Raw genomic sequence first — 18,050 nt, 5'->3', positions numbered from 1 at the left:
AAGATGCACCATGACCTGTAATTTACAAAGGATTTGATGTTCTAATTTTAACCAATACAAAGATATATGCTTCTCCCTCCGTATTCGCGGCTCGACACTCGTGGTTTCACGTATTCGTGATTTTTCATCGGCTGGCTCCGCCCCCCCCAAATTACTTCATGATTAAAGTTCCTTTCCTGTTGCTGTACAGTAAAAAAAAGTTTAACGTTTACCAACATTCACTCTGCTTTCTCCTACAAAATCGAAGTTTCAAAACTTTCACCCTGAAAATCGCTGGTTCACAGCGTGCACAGAAAAAAACGCTGCATCCCAGCATCCATAGAGAGAAATGCTGCTTCCCAGCATGCTTGGAGAACATCGCTTGCCTGCTTAAAGCTTTCTGAATCGCTGCTTGCCTGCCAAAAGCACTAACATATCTGAAAAGTTATTTGCGGTTTTAATAGCAACACCGCTGTCTCTTACAAAAAAACGCAAATAACATATACAAAAGTTATTCGTGGTTTTTCCATATCCGGAACGCATCCACCGTGAATACGGAGGGAGAAGTGTGTAGCATTCTGTCACATGATCACTCTTTCTTAATTGAAACAGAGTTCAAACAATCACGTTCTAGGCTACCTGTAGTGCACTCGGTGCTGATACAGGCATACCCAGAAGCACCAAATTGCAGTAGTCTAAGAATAATAATGCCACACTCTGCAAGACAGTCTGTAGATGGAGCTGGATAGTATGTTTTTGTTTGTTTGGGGGATATTTTTTTTTTGGGGGGGGGTTAAGTTTAATGGTTGTATACTGTATATGGTATGCATTACAAAGTTTTGTTTTCATGGGAGACTTTCCAAGAAGACGTGGTTGAAAACTGTAAATAAGAATATCCTATATAATAAAACCCTAGCCGCGCATGCGCACTCAACTGCATGCTTCTGTGATCTGTGAGATGTCGGTCCATGGCCGCAGGAGTGCACATGCACGAGTCCCCAGCCTTACTGCTTTCCAGCCGCCAGCGTTGGACTCCCTGCTCTCCAGATCGTGGTGTCGGCTCCTCTCATGAGCCGCACCAGCGTCGGAGAAGGCTTCCGACGCTGGCCGGGATCGAGAGGAGCCCCTGTGACACTCGCCCGGAGCAGGCCAGACCGCAGGCCAGGCAGGGAAGCGTCAAAAGAGACTCCAGCTGCGAGCCGCTCAGTGGGACCAGGCAGGCAGCCACGCGAGGGAGGGAAACAGAAACAAAAAAAGGGTACGTGCAGGGAGAAGCTGGGCCTGCCTGCGGGAAACATGATAAGGGAAGGGAGGGAGCCCTTGGAGCAGGCTACACTGCGGGAGGGAAGGGGGAGGGGCCAAAAGGAGCAGGCCACATCGTGCTAAGAGTAGGGAAGGGGGTGGGGGAAAATGCTGATACTGCTGCACAGGGACTTGGAGGGGAAGGGAAATACCTGCTGCTGCTGCACAGGGAAATGGAGGGGGAGAAAAATGCTGTTGCAGCTGCACAGGGAAATGCAGGGAATGAATGACAGACAGACAGCAGGAGGGGGGGGGGACAGAAAGAAAGGAGGAAAGACACAGGGGCAGGGAGAGGGACAGAAAGACAGAGAAAGGGGGCCAGGGAGAGAGAGAGACAGTGGGAGGGAGAGAGATAGAAAGACAGACATACTATATTCTAGCACCCGTTTATGTAACGGGCTTAATGACTAGTATTATATAAAGTTTTAGGAGCTGTACGTCAAAGATATCAGGAATCTAATGCCTTCCTTTTTTTTTTTTTAATAACAAAATGTTTCATTTCTGCTCTAGTACTTTATGGCTCGACTGATGAGAACAGAAGCTTAAAACTGAGGAATGTTAGCTGCACTGCAGCACGAGTCTGTCCAGTGGCCCAAATTCCTACCATGAGCTCACTCTGCTATTCCTTGCGCATCAGACTTGTATTTCAGGTATTACCACATTACAAAGAGTTTTTCCTTCAAGAAAAGGAATGAATCGGTTGCAGCTAAGTAACTCATTTATATTATTAATATTGGGAGAGTCAGAATAGGTATATTCCAAAGAGGAAGGTGAAACTGAATTTGGTATACACAGGTTAGCCTATAAATCCTTCAGTTAATGTATTAAAAGAGCAATGTCGGGCTGGTTTGTAGTGCCAGGTAGAGAACAGAAAAAAGAAAAAAAAAAAAGTATTTTTGAGATGCAGAAATCGAAGGGAGTAGCATCCGATGGCCATATTAAATTGAATCAGGTTGGGCAGACTGGATGGACCATTCAGGTCTTTATCTGCCACCATCTACTATGTTATGTTTATATCAGGGATCTCAAAGTCAATGCAAATTCATTGGGGAAATCCTGAAAACCCGACTGGATTGCGGGCCTCAAGGAGGGACTTTGACATCCCTGGTTTAAGTGGAATATGATCAATTGAAATTGGAGCAGTTAAGTGTAACCCTTCTTTCCATGAAAATAGCATGATGTTAGTTTTAGTAATGCTTAATGAAAGCATATTTGTATTTAACCACTCATGAATAATGGATAATGTTTGATTAATAGAAAGAATGTCGTATAGACTTGTGGGGTCTATATTGTGTAAAAGTTGAAGGTCATCGGCGTAGGCATAAGCTGTAAATCCAATTGATTGACAAAGAGTTAAAAGTGGTGCCAGATAGATATTAAACAGTAAAGGAGATAGAATAGAACCTTGGGGAACGCCGAAGTTGGAAAAAAATGGTTTTGAAATGGAATTATTAAAATGGACTGAGGAAGATCTAGAGCATCCACTATCTCCTCCTCTCCCTTTTGGCTAAGGCTCTTAACATTTGCATCTCTTCCTATAGGCCAGTGGTCTCCAACTCAAACCCTTTGCAGGGCCACATTTTGGATTGTAGGTACTTGGAAGGCCTCAGAAAAAAATAGTTAATGTCTTATTAAAGAAATGACAATTTTGGATGAGGTAAAACTCTTTATAGTTTATAAATCTTTCCTTTTGGCCAAGTCTTAATAATAATATTGTAATTTGTAGCTAAAGAGACATATGATCAAGAAACTGTTTTATTTTACTTTTGTGATTATGATAAACATACCGAGGGCCTCAAAATAGTACCTGGCGGGCCACATGTGGCCCCCGGGCCACAAGTTTGAGACCACTGCTCTAGCTCATCTGTTGTGGCTCTACAGGAAGTTTCTGTGACTTAGCCCAGAAGTTAAAATTTAAGGTTTATATTGCACCCCTTATCAAAGTGGATTACATACGATAAACTGCTCTGCCCATCACCCTACGCGTATGAAAGATGTATCAAGTTTATTTAAGTCTTGATATCCCGCTTATCAAGAGTCTAAGCGGTTTACAAATTACTCCCCCCCCCCCCTCCTTTTTCTCCTTTTACAAAACCGTGGAAGCGGTTTTTAGTGCAGGCCAGCACGCTGACTTGTTCTGCGCTGCTCCTGACACTCAGAGTTCCTATGAGCATCAGGAACAGCGCATTTGGCGCACCAGCCTGCGCTACAAACTGCTTCTGTGGTTTTATAAACGGGGGGGGGAGGGGGGATTAAGTAAAAACAGCTAAAAGGACAGATACGGATAACAGATACATTAGGGAAGGAGCGGAGAAATACAATATAATAAAGGAACGAGGAAGAGGTAAGACACATTAGTGGAAAGGGTGAAAATCATAAAATTGTCCCATTCTGATCTAAATTTCTCGATTTAAGTTCAAACAATTTTTATTGATGCAAACAACAACAAATACAACATTAAAACTTGTATAACGATGATGCATCAAATATAATAATATGATGAACATATTGATGTGGTCAATATTACATACAACACCAAGGTGCTTAGTATAATAATGAAGCATCGAGTAAAATACATCCCATATAAACCTAGAAAATACCTTCATCCCCCATCAAACCCCACTCAATCTATGTATGACTACATGTTTTAAATCATTTAATACCCTCTACCTTCCCTTCCCCATTCAAAGGTACTCGCCTTCATCCCCCATCAAACTTCAATAGGACTACATGTTTGAATCTATTTAATACCCTCTACCTTCCCTCCCCAAACCCTCCCTTCCCTTCCCCTTCCAATGGTACTCTCTACCCCTCCTCAATCTCAGTTAGGACACCCATCTTAAAACTGCACTACGACCTTTAGGAAATAAGGCTTGCAAATATGGATCCCATATTTGCATAAACAACATCTTTCGCTTCCTCATCCTTCCAGTATCTCTAGCTTCCCAGATTTTTTAGATGCTTTACAAGCGCGTGGGAGTTAAGAGTTAAAAGCAATCTTGAAAAAGTATGGGTGAAGATAGTGAACCCCCCCCCAAGCTACAGATGGACACAGTGGTAACATGTGAAATAGGTGACCAGTCAGCCCTGTAGTGTGTAATGTAGTGTGTCTCAAAATGCATTATATTCTGCTTACTTTGGCTGCTTATGTCCAAGTATGGGTGCGAACAAAGTGGATTTGTGGTATTCATATAGGAAACCAAAAAAAACCTCTGTGGAGTGACGATGTTCCTAAATGGACTTTATTTGAAAGTGTCAAAGTTCCAAAGGTACACTGAAATCATCCACATAAAAATAAATCATCCACATAAGAGCCTTAAAGGACCTCCTAGTCCGCTAGGGATACAGGACCCAACATGGTCCGCGTTTCGACAAAAAGTCTTCTTCAGGGATCCCTGGGGGTCTTATAAAGGTGAGTATGTGGGAAACAAGCAAGCAGTGTCTCACTTCCAGCTCACCACACAATTGGACCCCTGAAGAAGACCTTTTTGTCGAAACGCAGACCGTGTTGGGTCCTGTATCCCTAGTGGACTAGGTCCTTTAAGGCTCTTATGTGATGATTTACTTTTATGTGGATGATTTCAGTGTACCTTTGGAACTTTGACACTTTCAAATAAAGTCCATTTAGGAACATCCACAAGAGGTTTGTTTTTGTTTTTTTTTTTTGTTTTCTTTGGATTTTCTTCTTTGTGGATATTTTGGGGTCAATTCCTTTTGTTTTTTACTTGGTATTCATATAGGGCCAGCCTCCCCCCAGCCACAAGAGGAATCTGGCAGTGCTATTGCTGCCGGGCAGCTGTGAGTGTGGCCCTGGACAGCGAAGGGCAGCCACGTCGCCAGGAACCCTGAACAGAGACCTATCTGCACAAAAGTCCCTGCGCATCCCCTCAAATATCCACCTGGATCTGGCCATGTTGCTTCTAATCGGAAGCCTGTAAGCTCTAGGGAGCAGAGACCTTCTTTTTATTTGTAGCTGTGCCTGTAACAATGTTTTAGCCATCACAGATGCCAAAATTAAGAATGACAGGGGGTGCTAAATCCGTCGCAAATTACACTTCCTTGGACAGACTGAAGCATTTGCTCAATAACAGGAGTGCTCAAACACTCACAGCACCCAAAGTGCTAAGGTAGTCATAGCAGTGTTTAAGGCTGACAAGTTCCCTGCCTGGAAAAGGGAGGGAAGGAGTCATGACTCAAAACAAGCCAGCTCCTTTCCCCTTTCCCTAGTACGGCAAATCTAGTAACATCAGATGACAGATCCACCTATTACCTCACAAGTCCCATGCGTTGATTTCCACCTTTCCTCCTGCAGTTTCGTTGGGGCTTGGATGCTCTAGGACACAGCAGCGGCGGTGGAAGCAGGGAGGAGACTGGAAGCCTTTCGTGGGAGGAGCTGGCTGAGCCTGAAATTAGGGCTAAGAGAGTGATCGCTGCCTGTCGGTGCTGGGGATGATCTCCTGAAGCTGCTGGGAAGGGCACCCGGAGACATGGAGCTGGCGGCCGGACACAGCTGTGCAAACGGTAAGCCCGGGGAGGGAGCAGGTCAGGTCTTCGGGTAGGGTACGTTTTATCACTCCCACGTGATAAGCTGTGGCTTTAGCTCGGAGCTGGTCTGATCCTTTTACACTAGAAGGGGAGTGGGGGAGTCTTAAACATTGATTGCTCCTCTCTAGGCACAGCTGGGGCTCACAGAGTTCATTGCTATGGCCTTTATCCCGGGGGCCGTCTGCCCTTTCAATGAGCTTCTGGAGCTGCAAAGGTGACTTTTTGCATATAATTCAGAGCAGTTACCATGTAGTAGCTGACTTTTTGAAATGCAAAAGAAAGCAAGTCAATCCACTGACTTCCATTGTGCCTGGAAGAGTGGATAGCGGTGGACAGAGGCAGTTTGAAAAGTTTTAACTAACCTGGGTAAAGGAAATGTGAATTTAGTCTAGACTGATCTCCGGTGATTTTTTTTTGTTGTTTTAAATTTTTCCATAACCTGTTCCCAAAAAATGGAATCCAGCAAAAATATTTATTGCTTTACAAAGGGGATACTTTAAGAAATTTCAGGATGTGTGGAAACCATTAACAAAATATTGTAAGGATTAAGTAAAATTATTTCCCTTTTATTTATCAGTTCAGGATGTAGGGAGGGGGGTATTTTATTATTACATATATTATATAATAATGGAATATATGGTTGGGAGGGATGGGAAAGGGAAAGGGATAAAAATTTATATAATGTTTATAAGTGATGTATTTATTGTTATTGTGAATGAATATATTTTACACTTAATGTAATTTTGAAAATGAATAAAGAATTTAAAAAAAAAAAATAGAGGTTGGTTTTCTCCTGCTTGCTCTGGTGGGACAGACTGAAGGTCCATCGAACCCAGTATTCTGTTCCCAACAGTGGCTAACCCAGTTCCCAAGTACCTAGCTAGATCCCATTCTAGGAATAAGCAGTGGATTTCCCCAAACCATCTCAATAATGGCCTACGGACTTCTCTTATAGAAAATTATCCAAATCTTTTTTAAACCCTGCTAAACTAACTGACTCCCCCCCACCTTCTCCAGCAACAAATTCCAGAGTTTAATTACATGCTGTGTGAAGAAATATTTTCTCCGGTTTGTTTTAAAATTATATTTGCCTCAAAATTGGGGAAAAAAGATCTGTAGTCTTTTTTTTTTTATTTTTTCTTTCAAATGTTCATTTTCTTTTTACTGTTATTATTTAGCACAAGATGAGTTGCATATCAATACAAGGGGTATTTCTATAAACTCAAAACTGAAATCAATATGTCGTTTTATTGTTATTTCTCCCACCCTGAGACTGACCTTGTTCCTCTTTCTATCGAATGGTATTTTCTCCTCTTGTAAAATTTATGCTTCAGAAAATCTTGTTTCATAAGAGGCTGACTGCCTTTGTGACACTTCTGCTGCTTCAGGCTAAGATGGCTGCCTCTCTAGAAGCTTGTCTAGGATGAGTCTTAAGATTTTGCACAGGTGTGCAGCCTCCCTGCCCCTTTCCATTTTTTAAACTCTGACTTGACTTTTTAAAGATTTTGTTAATCATTTTATTGCTTTGCATGCACAAAATCAAATTATATGCACAACACAATTTACGGGTGTAAAAAAATTTAGCATTTAGCGCGCCTGCGAAGATAGATGGCTATGCTGGCGGGCGTTATATCAAATGAAAAATAAACTTTTGAAATGTTTAGCAAATGGGACGCTTAGGCACATAAGTGCTTGGAAGTTCCTTCATTGGCTGTAGTGCATCTATTAAGTAACCATAAATCGATGCTTTCTGTCCAGGGTCCAGTGCTTTGGAACGCTCTTCCGTCATTTCTCTGCCAATCTAATTTTACATTTTAGGAAGGGGGTGAAGACTTTGCTGTATGAGCATTTTATGGGGGTAAAGTCTGGAAATGTTTGAATTTTATTTTGCTTGTGATGCTGATCTGTATTTGATTTTATTGATTATGGGCTCCTTTTACAAAGGTGCGCTAAGCGTTTTAGCGCGTGCTGTATATTATAGAAACATAGAAGATGACGGCAGATAACGGCCCTAGCCCATCAGGTCTGCCCACTCTACTGACCCACCCCCAAGTCTACTATCCTAGGGATCCCACTCCTGGTGACAGGTTCCCTTGGCTTAACCCTCTAAGGGATCCCACATGGGCATCCCCTTTGCTCTTAAATTCTTGCACGCTGTTTGCCTCGATCACCTGCGCCGGGAGCTTGTTCCAAGGATCAACCAATATCTCTCGGTGAAGAAATATTTCCTGGTGTCGCCATGAAATTTCCCGCCCCTGAGTTTGAGCGGATGCTAATGCGTGCATGCTAGTCTATGGACGTGTTAGCGGTTAGCGCGTGTGTATATTTAGCGTGCGCTAAAACGCATGGCGCACCTTAGTAAAACGGGGGGGGGGGGGGGGGTATGTTTTTTGCTGCAATTTTTGATAATGTTGTTTTGAATTTATATTTTGTTTGTAATGTCGTTCTGTGTTTGTTTCATTGTGTATATTTTACTGTTCCTCACCTAGATTTGCGGCTAGGCGGGTTTAAACAAATGAGTAAACCAAAATACACCTTCTTACAAAGAACATAAGAAGTTGCCTCCACTGGGTCAGACCGGAGGTCCATCTCACCCAGCGGTCTGCTCCTGCGGCGGCCCACCAGGTCCTTGACCTGTGAAGTGAATTCTTGACCTTTATAATCTTACCTCTACTTCTATAACCTACCTCTGCTGCTATCTGTACCCCTCAATCCCTTTATCTTTTAGGTACCTATCCAAACCTTCCTTAAACCCCTTTACTGTGCTCTCGCCTACTACAACCTTCGGAAGAGCATTCCATGCGTCCACCACCCTCTGGGTAAAAAAGAACTTCCTAGCATTGGTTCTAAACCTGTCCCCTTTCAATTTCTCTGAGTGACCCCTGGTGCTCGTGGTTCCTCGCAGTTCGAAGAATCTGTCCTTATCCACTTTCTCTATGCCCTTCAGGATCTTGAAGGTTTCTATCATGTCTCCTCTAAGTCTCCTCTTCTCCAGGGAGAACAGCCCCAGCATTTTCAACCTGTCGGCGTATGTAAAGTTTTCCATACCTCTTATCAGCTTAGTCGCTCTTTTCTGGACTCCTTCGAGTTTGTCCTCTCTGATTGCGACCTTGCTACGCCCTTAGGCCAAGTTGCCCGTCCTGGTGCAGCACTGATTTCAAGTCCCCGCTCTCACTTTCTCAGTGGTCACTTAGGGATGCAAAAGCTGGACACTACGGAAACGAGACAGAAAGAAGATTGACTCATTTGAGCTTTGGTGCTGGAGAAGGATTTCAGGCGTGCCGCGAACCGCCAGAAGAACTAACAAGTCGAGTCTGGAAGAGATCAAACCGGCTATGTCAATCGAAGCCCAAATGAAGTTACGACTTGTCTTATTTTGGTCACACCATCGGAAGAGAGAGATCACTGGAGAAGGACATCACGGGGTCCTTTTTATTAAGATGCTCTATGTAATTTAGCTAAGGCATCCATTATATCCTATGGGCATTCTTAGCATTTAGCATGCGCTAAATTTGCTAGAGCACCTTAACAAAAGGACCCCCATGTTTGGGAAGATCGAAGGAACCAGGCGAAGAGGGCAAGCTGCAATCAGATGGCTTGACAGGCTGGAAACAACCATGGGGATGACGCAGGAACATAAGAATCGCCACTGCTGGGTCAGACCAGTAGTCCATCATGCCCAGCAATCCACTCACGCGGCAGCCCTCTGGTCAAAGACCAGTGCCCTGAGACTAGCCCTACCTGCGTACGTTCCAGTTCAGCAGGAACTTGTCTAACTTTGGCTTGAATCCCTGGAGGGTGTTTTCCCCTATGACAGACTCTGGAAGAGCGTTCCAGTTTTCTACCACTCTCTGGGTGAAGAAGAACTTCCTTATGTTTGTACGGAATCTATCCCCTTTTAACTTTAGAGAGTGCCCTCTCGTTCTTCCTACCTTGGAGAGGGTGAACAACCTGTCCTTATCTACTAAGTCTATTCCTTTCAGTACCTTGAAAGTTTCAATCATGTCCCATCTCAATCTCCTCTGTTCGAGGGAGAAAAGGCCCGGTTTCTCTAATCTTTCACTATACGTCAACTCCTCCAGCCCCTTAACCATCTTAGTCGCCCTTCTCTGGACCCTTTCAAGTAGCATCATGTCCTTCTTCATGTACGTTGACCAGTGCTGGATGCAGAACTCCAGGTGAGGACGCACCATGGCTCGGTACAGCGGCATGATAACCTTCTCCGATCTGTTCGTGATCCCCTTCGTTATCATTCCTAGCATTCTGTTCGTCCTTTTCGCCGCCGCCACACATTGCGTGGACAGCTTCATCGACTTATCGATCATAACTCCCAAGTCTCTTTTCTGGGAGGTCTCTCCAAGTACCGCCCCGGACATCCTGTATTCGTGCATGAGATTTTTCTTGCCGACATGTATCACCTTACACTTATCCACGTCGAACCTCATCTGCCATGTCGATGCCCATTCCTCGAGCCTGATTATGTCACATTGCAGATCTTCGCAATTCCCCTGTGTCTTCACTACTCTGAATAACTTCGTATCATCCGCAAATTTAATCACCTCGCTCGTCGTACCTATGTCCAGATCGTTTATTAAGATGTTGAAGAGCACGGGGCCAAGCACCAAGCCCTGCGGCACCCCACTGGTGACGTTCTTCCAGTCCGAGTATTGTCCATTTACCCCCCACTCTCTGTTTCCTATGCTCTAGCCAGTTTTTAATCCACATATTTCACCCTCAATTCCATGGCTCGCAATTTTCCGAAGTAGTCGTTCATGCGGAATCTTTCCGGACTAGCACAAAAGTGATTTTCTTTTTAGATCCGCAATTCATCAAGTCGCTAGGACTCAAGCACGAGTCGATGGCACCTAACAGCAACAACATATTAACTAATTACCGTACTTGATCCCTACGAGGGTCAAGATAAGGAAATTGGGTCATTAGGGCATAGACAGGGGGTGGGTAAACAGAGTGGGCAGACTTGATGGGCTGTAGCCCTTTTCTGCCATCATCTTCTATGTTTCTATGAGTAAAAGAACAGGACAACATTTGTTACTTTTACTACTCAAAAGGGTCCAGAGAAGAGCGACTAAAATGGTTAAGGGGCTGTAGGAGTTGCCATATAGTGAGAGGTTAGAGAAACTGGGCCTCTTCTCTCTTGATAAGAGGAGACTGAGAGGGGACATGATCGAGACATTCAAGATAATGAAGGGAATAGACTTAGTAGAGAAAGAGAGATTGCTCACCCTCTCCAAGGTGGAGAGAACGAGAGGGCACTCTCTAAAGTTAGAAGGGAATAGATTCCGTACAAACATAAGGCAGTTCTTCTTCACCCAGAGAGTGGTGGAAAACTGGAACGCTCTTCTGGAGGCTGTTATGGAGGAAAACACCCTCCAGGGATTCAAGACAAAGTTGGACAAGTTCCTGCTAAATTGGAACGTATGCAGGTGAGGCTGGACTCATTTAGAGCACTGGTCTTTGACCTAGGGGCCGCTGCGTGAGCTGACTGCTGGGCAGGATGGACCACTGGTCTGACCCTGCAGCGGCAATTCTTATGTTCTTATGCAATCGTTTTTGCCAAGTTTTACTACTGTCACCTAGTTGCATTTGACGCTTGCAGTTAAAAGTAAAAATGGAAGGAAGATGTAAGTGACAATTCCTCAGTAAGCCAAATGAAACGGCAAAACTGGAAACCGGATTTTGCTATTGCAAACAGCGGATCAGATCATTTCGTCTTTAATTTTGCCGTCCGACGTATACAAGATTTGTTGAAAGAACTCTTACCTTTTCAAGCTGGTAAATGGAGTACAATACTAAAGTGGTCTGATTGTGGCATCTAATTCCTACCAAATCTGTAGGAAAAATATTAAAACTTATCTTTTTGATAAATTTGTCTGATGTTGTAATGAAATTGAATGCTAATGCTGTACTAATCGCTGTTCTTGTTCAGCTTTTTATTATCGGTATATAAGACCAAGGATTGGATTGGATTGTGGATTAGATGCTATTATGACCTCTAGACATATATAAGGGTAAAACATCCATACATATTTCATACTTTTTGTCTATCAGAACCTTTTTGGGTTTGCCAAGTTGATATCAACCATACTGCCAAAACTAAACTGTTTAAGGAATAAGGTATGCTTGTTTTTTTTTAAAGTTTGGGATGCATGTATGTTTTTTATTGTATACATTCTCTTTTACATTTGACAAATTTGTTACCTCATCATTTTTCTTTTTTTTTTTTACTTTATAATTTATTCCCATATTTTCTGTTGCTTGTACTTCACTGGTTGTCAGTTGTCTCTTTATTGTGAACCGCTTAGAACTTGTTATGGTATTAGTGGTATACAAAAATAAAGTTATTATTATTATTGCTAACCGCATAGAACTGAGAGGTGCTGCAGTGTAAAAATAAAATGTATTATTATAGCTTTTAAGAACAGAGGAGTTGCCTGTGTTTGAACTGGTTAGATGAGTTGAGTCACTTTTAAAATGGAGATGAAGCAGGAAGGAATTCGGGATGAACAGATATTGCAGTTGTGGTACTTTTTTACTCAAAAAGTATTATTTTAGACACTGTTTCAAGTAAATTTTTTAATTTGGTTTTCATTTATTTTCACTGAAGTACTTTGACCCTAGTACTTTAAATAACATTAGATTTCAGTGGACAGGGTTGAGCTGCAAGTTCAAAACCAGGACTATAATGTTACCATGATCCGACCCTTCCTCTCTGAGCACTCTACCGAAACCCTTACCCGCGCCTTCATCACCTCGCGCTTAGATTACTGCAACTCGCTACTCTCGAGCCAACTCGCTCCCCTCCAAATCCGTCCAGAATTCGGCTGCATGATTTATATTCCAGGAGAGCCGCTGAAATCGCTGAATTAACTGGCTTCCTATCCATTTCCAAATACAATTCAAACCCCTCTTACTGACTTACAAAATGCACTCACTCAGCTTCCCCTCACTATCTGTCTTCACTTATCTCCTCTCCCCCCCCCCCCCCATGATCTCCGCTCAGCTGGTAATTTCCTCCTATCTGTACCCTTCTTTTCCTCTGCCGACTCCAGACACTGTCAGAGTCAGAGCCCGCCGTAGGGATTCAGGCCTGTCCTGTAGGCAGTCAGCCAGCGTAGATGACTCCTCATCGCCAGTGTGTCGCGGTACACCTGAAATCTCAAGAGGCGCACAATTTGCGATACACTGCCATAGAAGTTTCGTTTTACTTATAGCAGTAACTAACTCTCTGTTGCTGAACCAAAATAAACTCATAAGCGCTTGTTTATTTGCTAAGGTGTGCACACCTTTCTTTGTTCTCCCTCTCTTCCCTTTTTAATTCACACCCATCACAATATGTGTTCTTAAATTCTCCGCTGGGAACATGCCACATATTTAAGGTTTCACTACACCCCTGTTTATACAATATGATGAAACCTGATCTTCTAAACCTATCTGGCCGAATGTTGGAATACGGTAATTATGTAATTTCAGAAAAAACATTTGAATGGGAATACCTAAACCAGTTCCTTTCATCTCCTTGCTCTGTGCTGGCTGGGTCCTTGGGCATTTGAAACCAGAGGACATGCCTTTGAAACAGAAAAGAAAGTGGTTTTCATTTTACGGGTACTGGCGGTGTCCTGTGTAATAATAGTTTCAAGTTTATTAAAAAAAAATTATACTCCTTAATCAAATTTCTAAGTGGTGTACAATGAAAAAAATGATATAAAAACAAGTTAAAATGAGGGGTACTAAAAAAATCATATAAAACACACACTTCCCACTTATATTTAAGTGCAAATACTATTCTATATACACAGGAGTCGGCCTCAGTAACGGAGCCTACGCGTAGTCGTAGTCAATGACTGGAGTATTCAGCGTAGTTTGTTTTCGCTCCTTTTTCTCCAATCATTGGCCATACTCCCGTATATTTATTACAAAGTATCCAATTTATTCAAATTATTTCCTTGAAATACAAGCGCTGACTAAAAAGCTAAGTGACCTTTGAATAGCACTCATTATATATTTTGCTATATATAATTGAAAAAAAGATAAAGTTTCGACATGGTAGTCTTTCCATAGCTGAAATAGTGCAAATATACGTAGAAATGAGAGTGTGTTAAGACAATAAAAATATTTAAAAACTTTTTAGTGTGAGATGATAAAAAAGAAAATTTACATAAAAAATAAATTATAGATTAAATTATTAGAAGTTTTCTAAATAACTAAATTTGAATAAATTGGATACTTTGTAATAACTATACGGGAGTATGGCCAATGATTGGAGAAAAAGGAGCGAAAACAAACTACGCTGAATACTCCAGTCATTGACTACGACTACGCGTAGGCTCCGTTACTGAGGCCGACTCCTGTATATATAGAATAGTATTTGCACTTAAATATAAGTGGGAAGTGTGTGTTTTATATGATTTTGTGAAGTTCCCACTAGGGTATTTCAATTTAGTGGGTACTAAAAAAAACCAGAAAAGGTTCATAAAACACATAACAAAACAAAACAAAACATCTTCACACAGATGGGGAAGAAGGGCGGAAAAGAGCACAGTAAAAAGGAAAAAATAATAGGTAAGGGTAAAAAGCTATATTAAGATAGGTTATTAAAAAAAAAAAAAGGGGGGAGGAGTTCACCTTCAAAATGTTGTTTTTCTATCGGAGGAAACGACAGCAGTAACGGGCAAAGGCTGTGGTTTTGAAACACCAACCTTGTACTGTTGACTTAGCGTCACTGCTAAAGCACACAAAGCTAATATGTTAGCAAATATTTGAAAAAGATAAAGATCCAGTGCACAACTGGTAAGAGCAAGCAGGAGAGTGAGAATTGGGGGAAAAAAACAAAACAAAAAGAGTGATGTTGGACTAGCATTAGACTCTTATGAACACAGTTTTGTAGGTGTAGGACACTAGTCGCACCCAGGGCAGGGTTAACCAATAGGCCAAGTAGGCACGTGCCTAGGGCCCTAAATGGTCAGCGGGGCCCGATGAAGGAAGGCGTCGACATTGTTTTTTTCCAAACGGCGATGGGCCCCTCCAGCATCGATCGGCAAATAAGACAAGCAAGCAACGCGGGTAAGAAAGGTAATTGTGCTTGCCCAAAGCTTCCCTCTGACGCAGCTTCCTATTTCCGCCTGGGCGCATGGTGGGGCGGGGCAGGGGGGGCCCAGTGTACTTGTGTCCTAGGGGCCCTCAACGAATTAATCCTGCCCTGGTCACACCTGCCACTTCTTGTGACATTGAGCAAGTCGCATTATATGGATATCTTGAGAGAGAGGAAGCTCTTATTACACCTGAATACTTATCATACACGGTGCTGTACAGTGGCGATAATACTCTATGGTTCTACTGGGCATGCACAGTGCTGATATGTGTTAGGTGCATTACGTCTATCGCGGATGTTTCAGATACCCTTTTAAAAGGGGGTTTGTATAAATGACGCTCAAACGGGTGCCAGAAAAATCAGCTCTAAGCGCAGTTCTGTAAAGGTCCCATTATAAAAGGCATGTTTGCTTTATAGAATAGCGCCTAGCACAGATTCCCATCCTTAACTGTACGCACCGCACTTATGCCTGCTGAAACCTGGTGTAAATACTGACACCCGCGTAAGGAACGCTAGAGGAGTATTCTGTAACTACATGGTCTATGCTACGGTCATGCCCGCTTTTGAGTGATGTGTTAGCAGAGTTAGGCACCATGCCTTATAGCCAGGGCCGGATTTTCCTATAGGCTAACTAGGCTTCAGCCTAGGGCCTCAAGATCAAGAGGGGCCTACATTCAAATTGTTAGCAAAATTAAAATTACACTATTCTAAAAACAGTGAACACTAAAACACTGAACCAAAAATAAGGAGAAATTCTACGCTTCGGGATCGGAACTGACTTCGGCCACAACGGGGTGCCGACTCGGCTTCTCCCTTTCTTTTTCTCACCCTGGGAGGAGGATCGGGGAGGGAAAGATGTCAGTCCGGAAACAGCTGGGCAAAGCCCAGCCCCGCGGGGAGAGAGGCAAAACGTGGATCCATCAGGACAGGGCGGCCCAGACTGGCATCAGGGGGGGGTTCAGTGGAAGGGGGATGGGAGGCAGGCAGGCTGGCATCGGACGAGGGTGGTGAGGTTTAATGAAGGCAGGCAGGCAGGATGGCATGGGGGGGGTGTTCAATGGAAGGAGGATGGGAGGCAGGCGGGCTTCGGAGGGGGGGATGAGGTGAGGAAGGACGCACTGGGGGCACTATGGACATAGGAAGGGGCAATGTTGTGTGTTATGTTTGATTAGTTATTGTTACAAGTACTATATATGGTGCTGAGAATAAATGTCCAAATAAGTGTTCTCGACTTTTTTTTATTTATTATCCGTGTCTCATTTTTTATAAAGGTTAGTACCAATAACAACATGTTTCATTTAACATATTGATATATATCACAGTAAGGATGTATTTTATTATCTCTCATGTAATTTACAAACTTAAAAATGTTAGGTGAAAGGGCCTCATAAGTGGAATAGCTTAGGGCCTCTTTTCATCTAAATCCGGCCCTGCTTATAGCAGTGTTTTTTTGCAAACTGTGTGCCTCCTGAGATTTCAGGTGTGCTGCGGCCCACTGGGGGAGGAGGAGAGGTACTGGCCCTGGGCATGTGAGAGGCATGTCCTGTAGGCAATCAGTCGGCGCCGGCGCCCTCTCCTTCTCTCCGGCCCTCTTCCCTGCTGGCACCCCCCACCCCCACTGGCGTCTCAGGGCCCATCTAGAGGGCCTTCGCGCCTGCGCAGACATTGACATGACGATGTCGCGCACACATGTGACATCATCATGGCAACGTCCGCACTTCAGATGCCTTGAGCCGCGGCCGCTACGTTTTACTGTGCCGTGGCTTGGGAAAGTTTGTGGGACACTGCCATAGAGAGAAAAGCAGAGTTGTTGGTTTTTTTTAATTATTATGTGAGCCCAATCACATTTGTTCACCTAAAGGCCAGCAAAGAATTAATACTGCTCTGACTGTGCTGTTGTCTAAGGCAGTGGCTCTTAAAACTGTCCTGGGGGACTCCCAGCTAGTTGGGGGTTTCAAGATATCCCCAATCAATATTCACAAGACAGACTTGCATATAATAGAGGTGACAGGCATGCAAATCTGCCTCGTGCATATTCATTTGGGGATATCTTGAAACCCCGACTGGCTGGGGGGTCCCCCAGGACAGGGTTAAGACCCACTGGTCTAAGACCTCACAGGAATAGATCCCGTTCTAGCTGGCAGATTCTGGCAAGGGCTGGCAAACATTAAGCCCTGGCAGTAAAGACATTATTCTGATATCTCTTATCAAACGTAACAGGACACACAAAGCACTCCATTCTCCCTTTATGGCATGTAACTAAATTCAAGCTTTTGTTTTCTTCTGATCTTCAATCTAAGTTCATGACTCCCCTTAGGGGCTGACTGCATGTGGTTGCACGTACCACATTAGATAAGCATTCATGCCACGAATTTGTACTGCGTTTTGTAATTTCTTTTCAAAGTGAAATTGAGAAGCTGGATCACTCGTGCATTGCCATGCAAAAGGACCCGAGTTTGATTTAAGGCGCGGGTCTGTCGTTCCCCGGCCCACTGGGATGCTGCTGAGGCCAGCGTTCACATCCCATGCTGCAGGGTGAAGGGAGAGTCGGCCCCCTTTCAGACTCCCGTTACATAGATCGCGCTCACTCTGCAGCAGACACCTACAAATCCAGTGGAAACAAACCGAGAAGTAATATGAGAGCCTAAGGAGTGTCTAAGAATTTTGCAGCTTTCATGAATCAAGCAGTCAGGAAATGCAATGAAATATCCTGCTTGGCAGAAAAGTTGTGATCAATAAGAACATAAGAACATAAGAAGTTGCCCCCGCTGAGTCAGACCAGAGGTCCATCTTGCTCAGTGGTCCTTTCCCGTGGCGGCCCATCAGGCCTAGTGCCTGAACAGTGGTCCCTAATTAATTTTGTAACTTACCTCTAATCCCATCCCTAAAATCTACCTCTACTCTTATCTGTACCCCTCAATCCCTTTGTCTTCCAAGTACCTATTCAAAGCTTCTTTGAACCCCTGTAGCGTGCTCCTGTTTATCACATCCTCTGGTAGCGCGTTCCACCACCAACTGGCTCCAGATCCACCCAACAGGGTTGATCTGGTCTTGGGTTTACCCTATTGTATGAAGGTACTTATAGTCTGGCTTTTCGTGAGAAATTCTCTCGGGA

The 18,050-nt window shown here is 43.5% G+C and overlaps 1 protein-coding gene across 1 annotated transcript in view; it reads left to right on the top strand.

Moving 5' to 3' along the window:
• The first annotated feature begins 5,645 nt into the window (after positions 1-5,645).
• The window catches only part of NIPAL4 (NIPA like domain containing 4), a 40,668-nt gene continuing 28,263 nt past the window's right edge, over positions 5,646-18,050 (top strand). The window contains exon 1 of the mRNA XM_033927186.1: positions 5,646-5,802. Coding sequence (XP_033783077.1) covers positions 5,769-5,802 — 34 coding nt within the window. The 5' untranslated portion in view covers positions 5,646-5,768. The remainder of the gene's footprint in view (positions 5,803-18,050) is intronic.

The sequence above is a fragment of the Geotrypetes seraphini genome, chromosome 18 (assembly GCF_902459505.1).
Source record: "Geotrypetes seraphini chromosome 18, aGeoSer1.1, whole genome shotgun sequence".
NCBI lineage: Eukaryota > Metazoa > Chordata > Amphibia > Gymnophiona > Dermophiidae > Geotrypetes > Geotrypetes seraphini.
The sequence above is the reverse complement of the archived record's forward strand: the minus strand, read 5'-3'. Positions and strand labels throughout refer to the sequence as shown.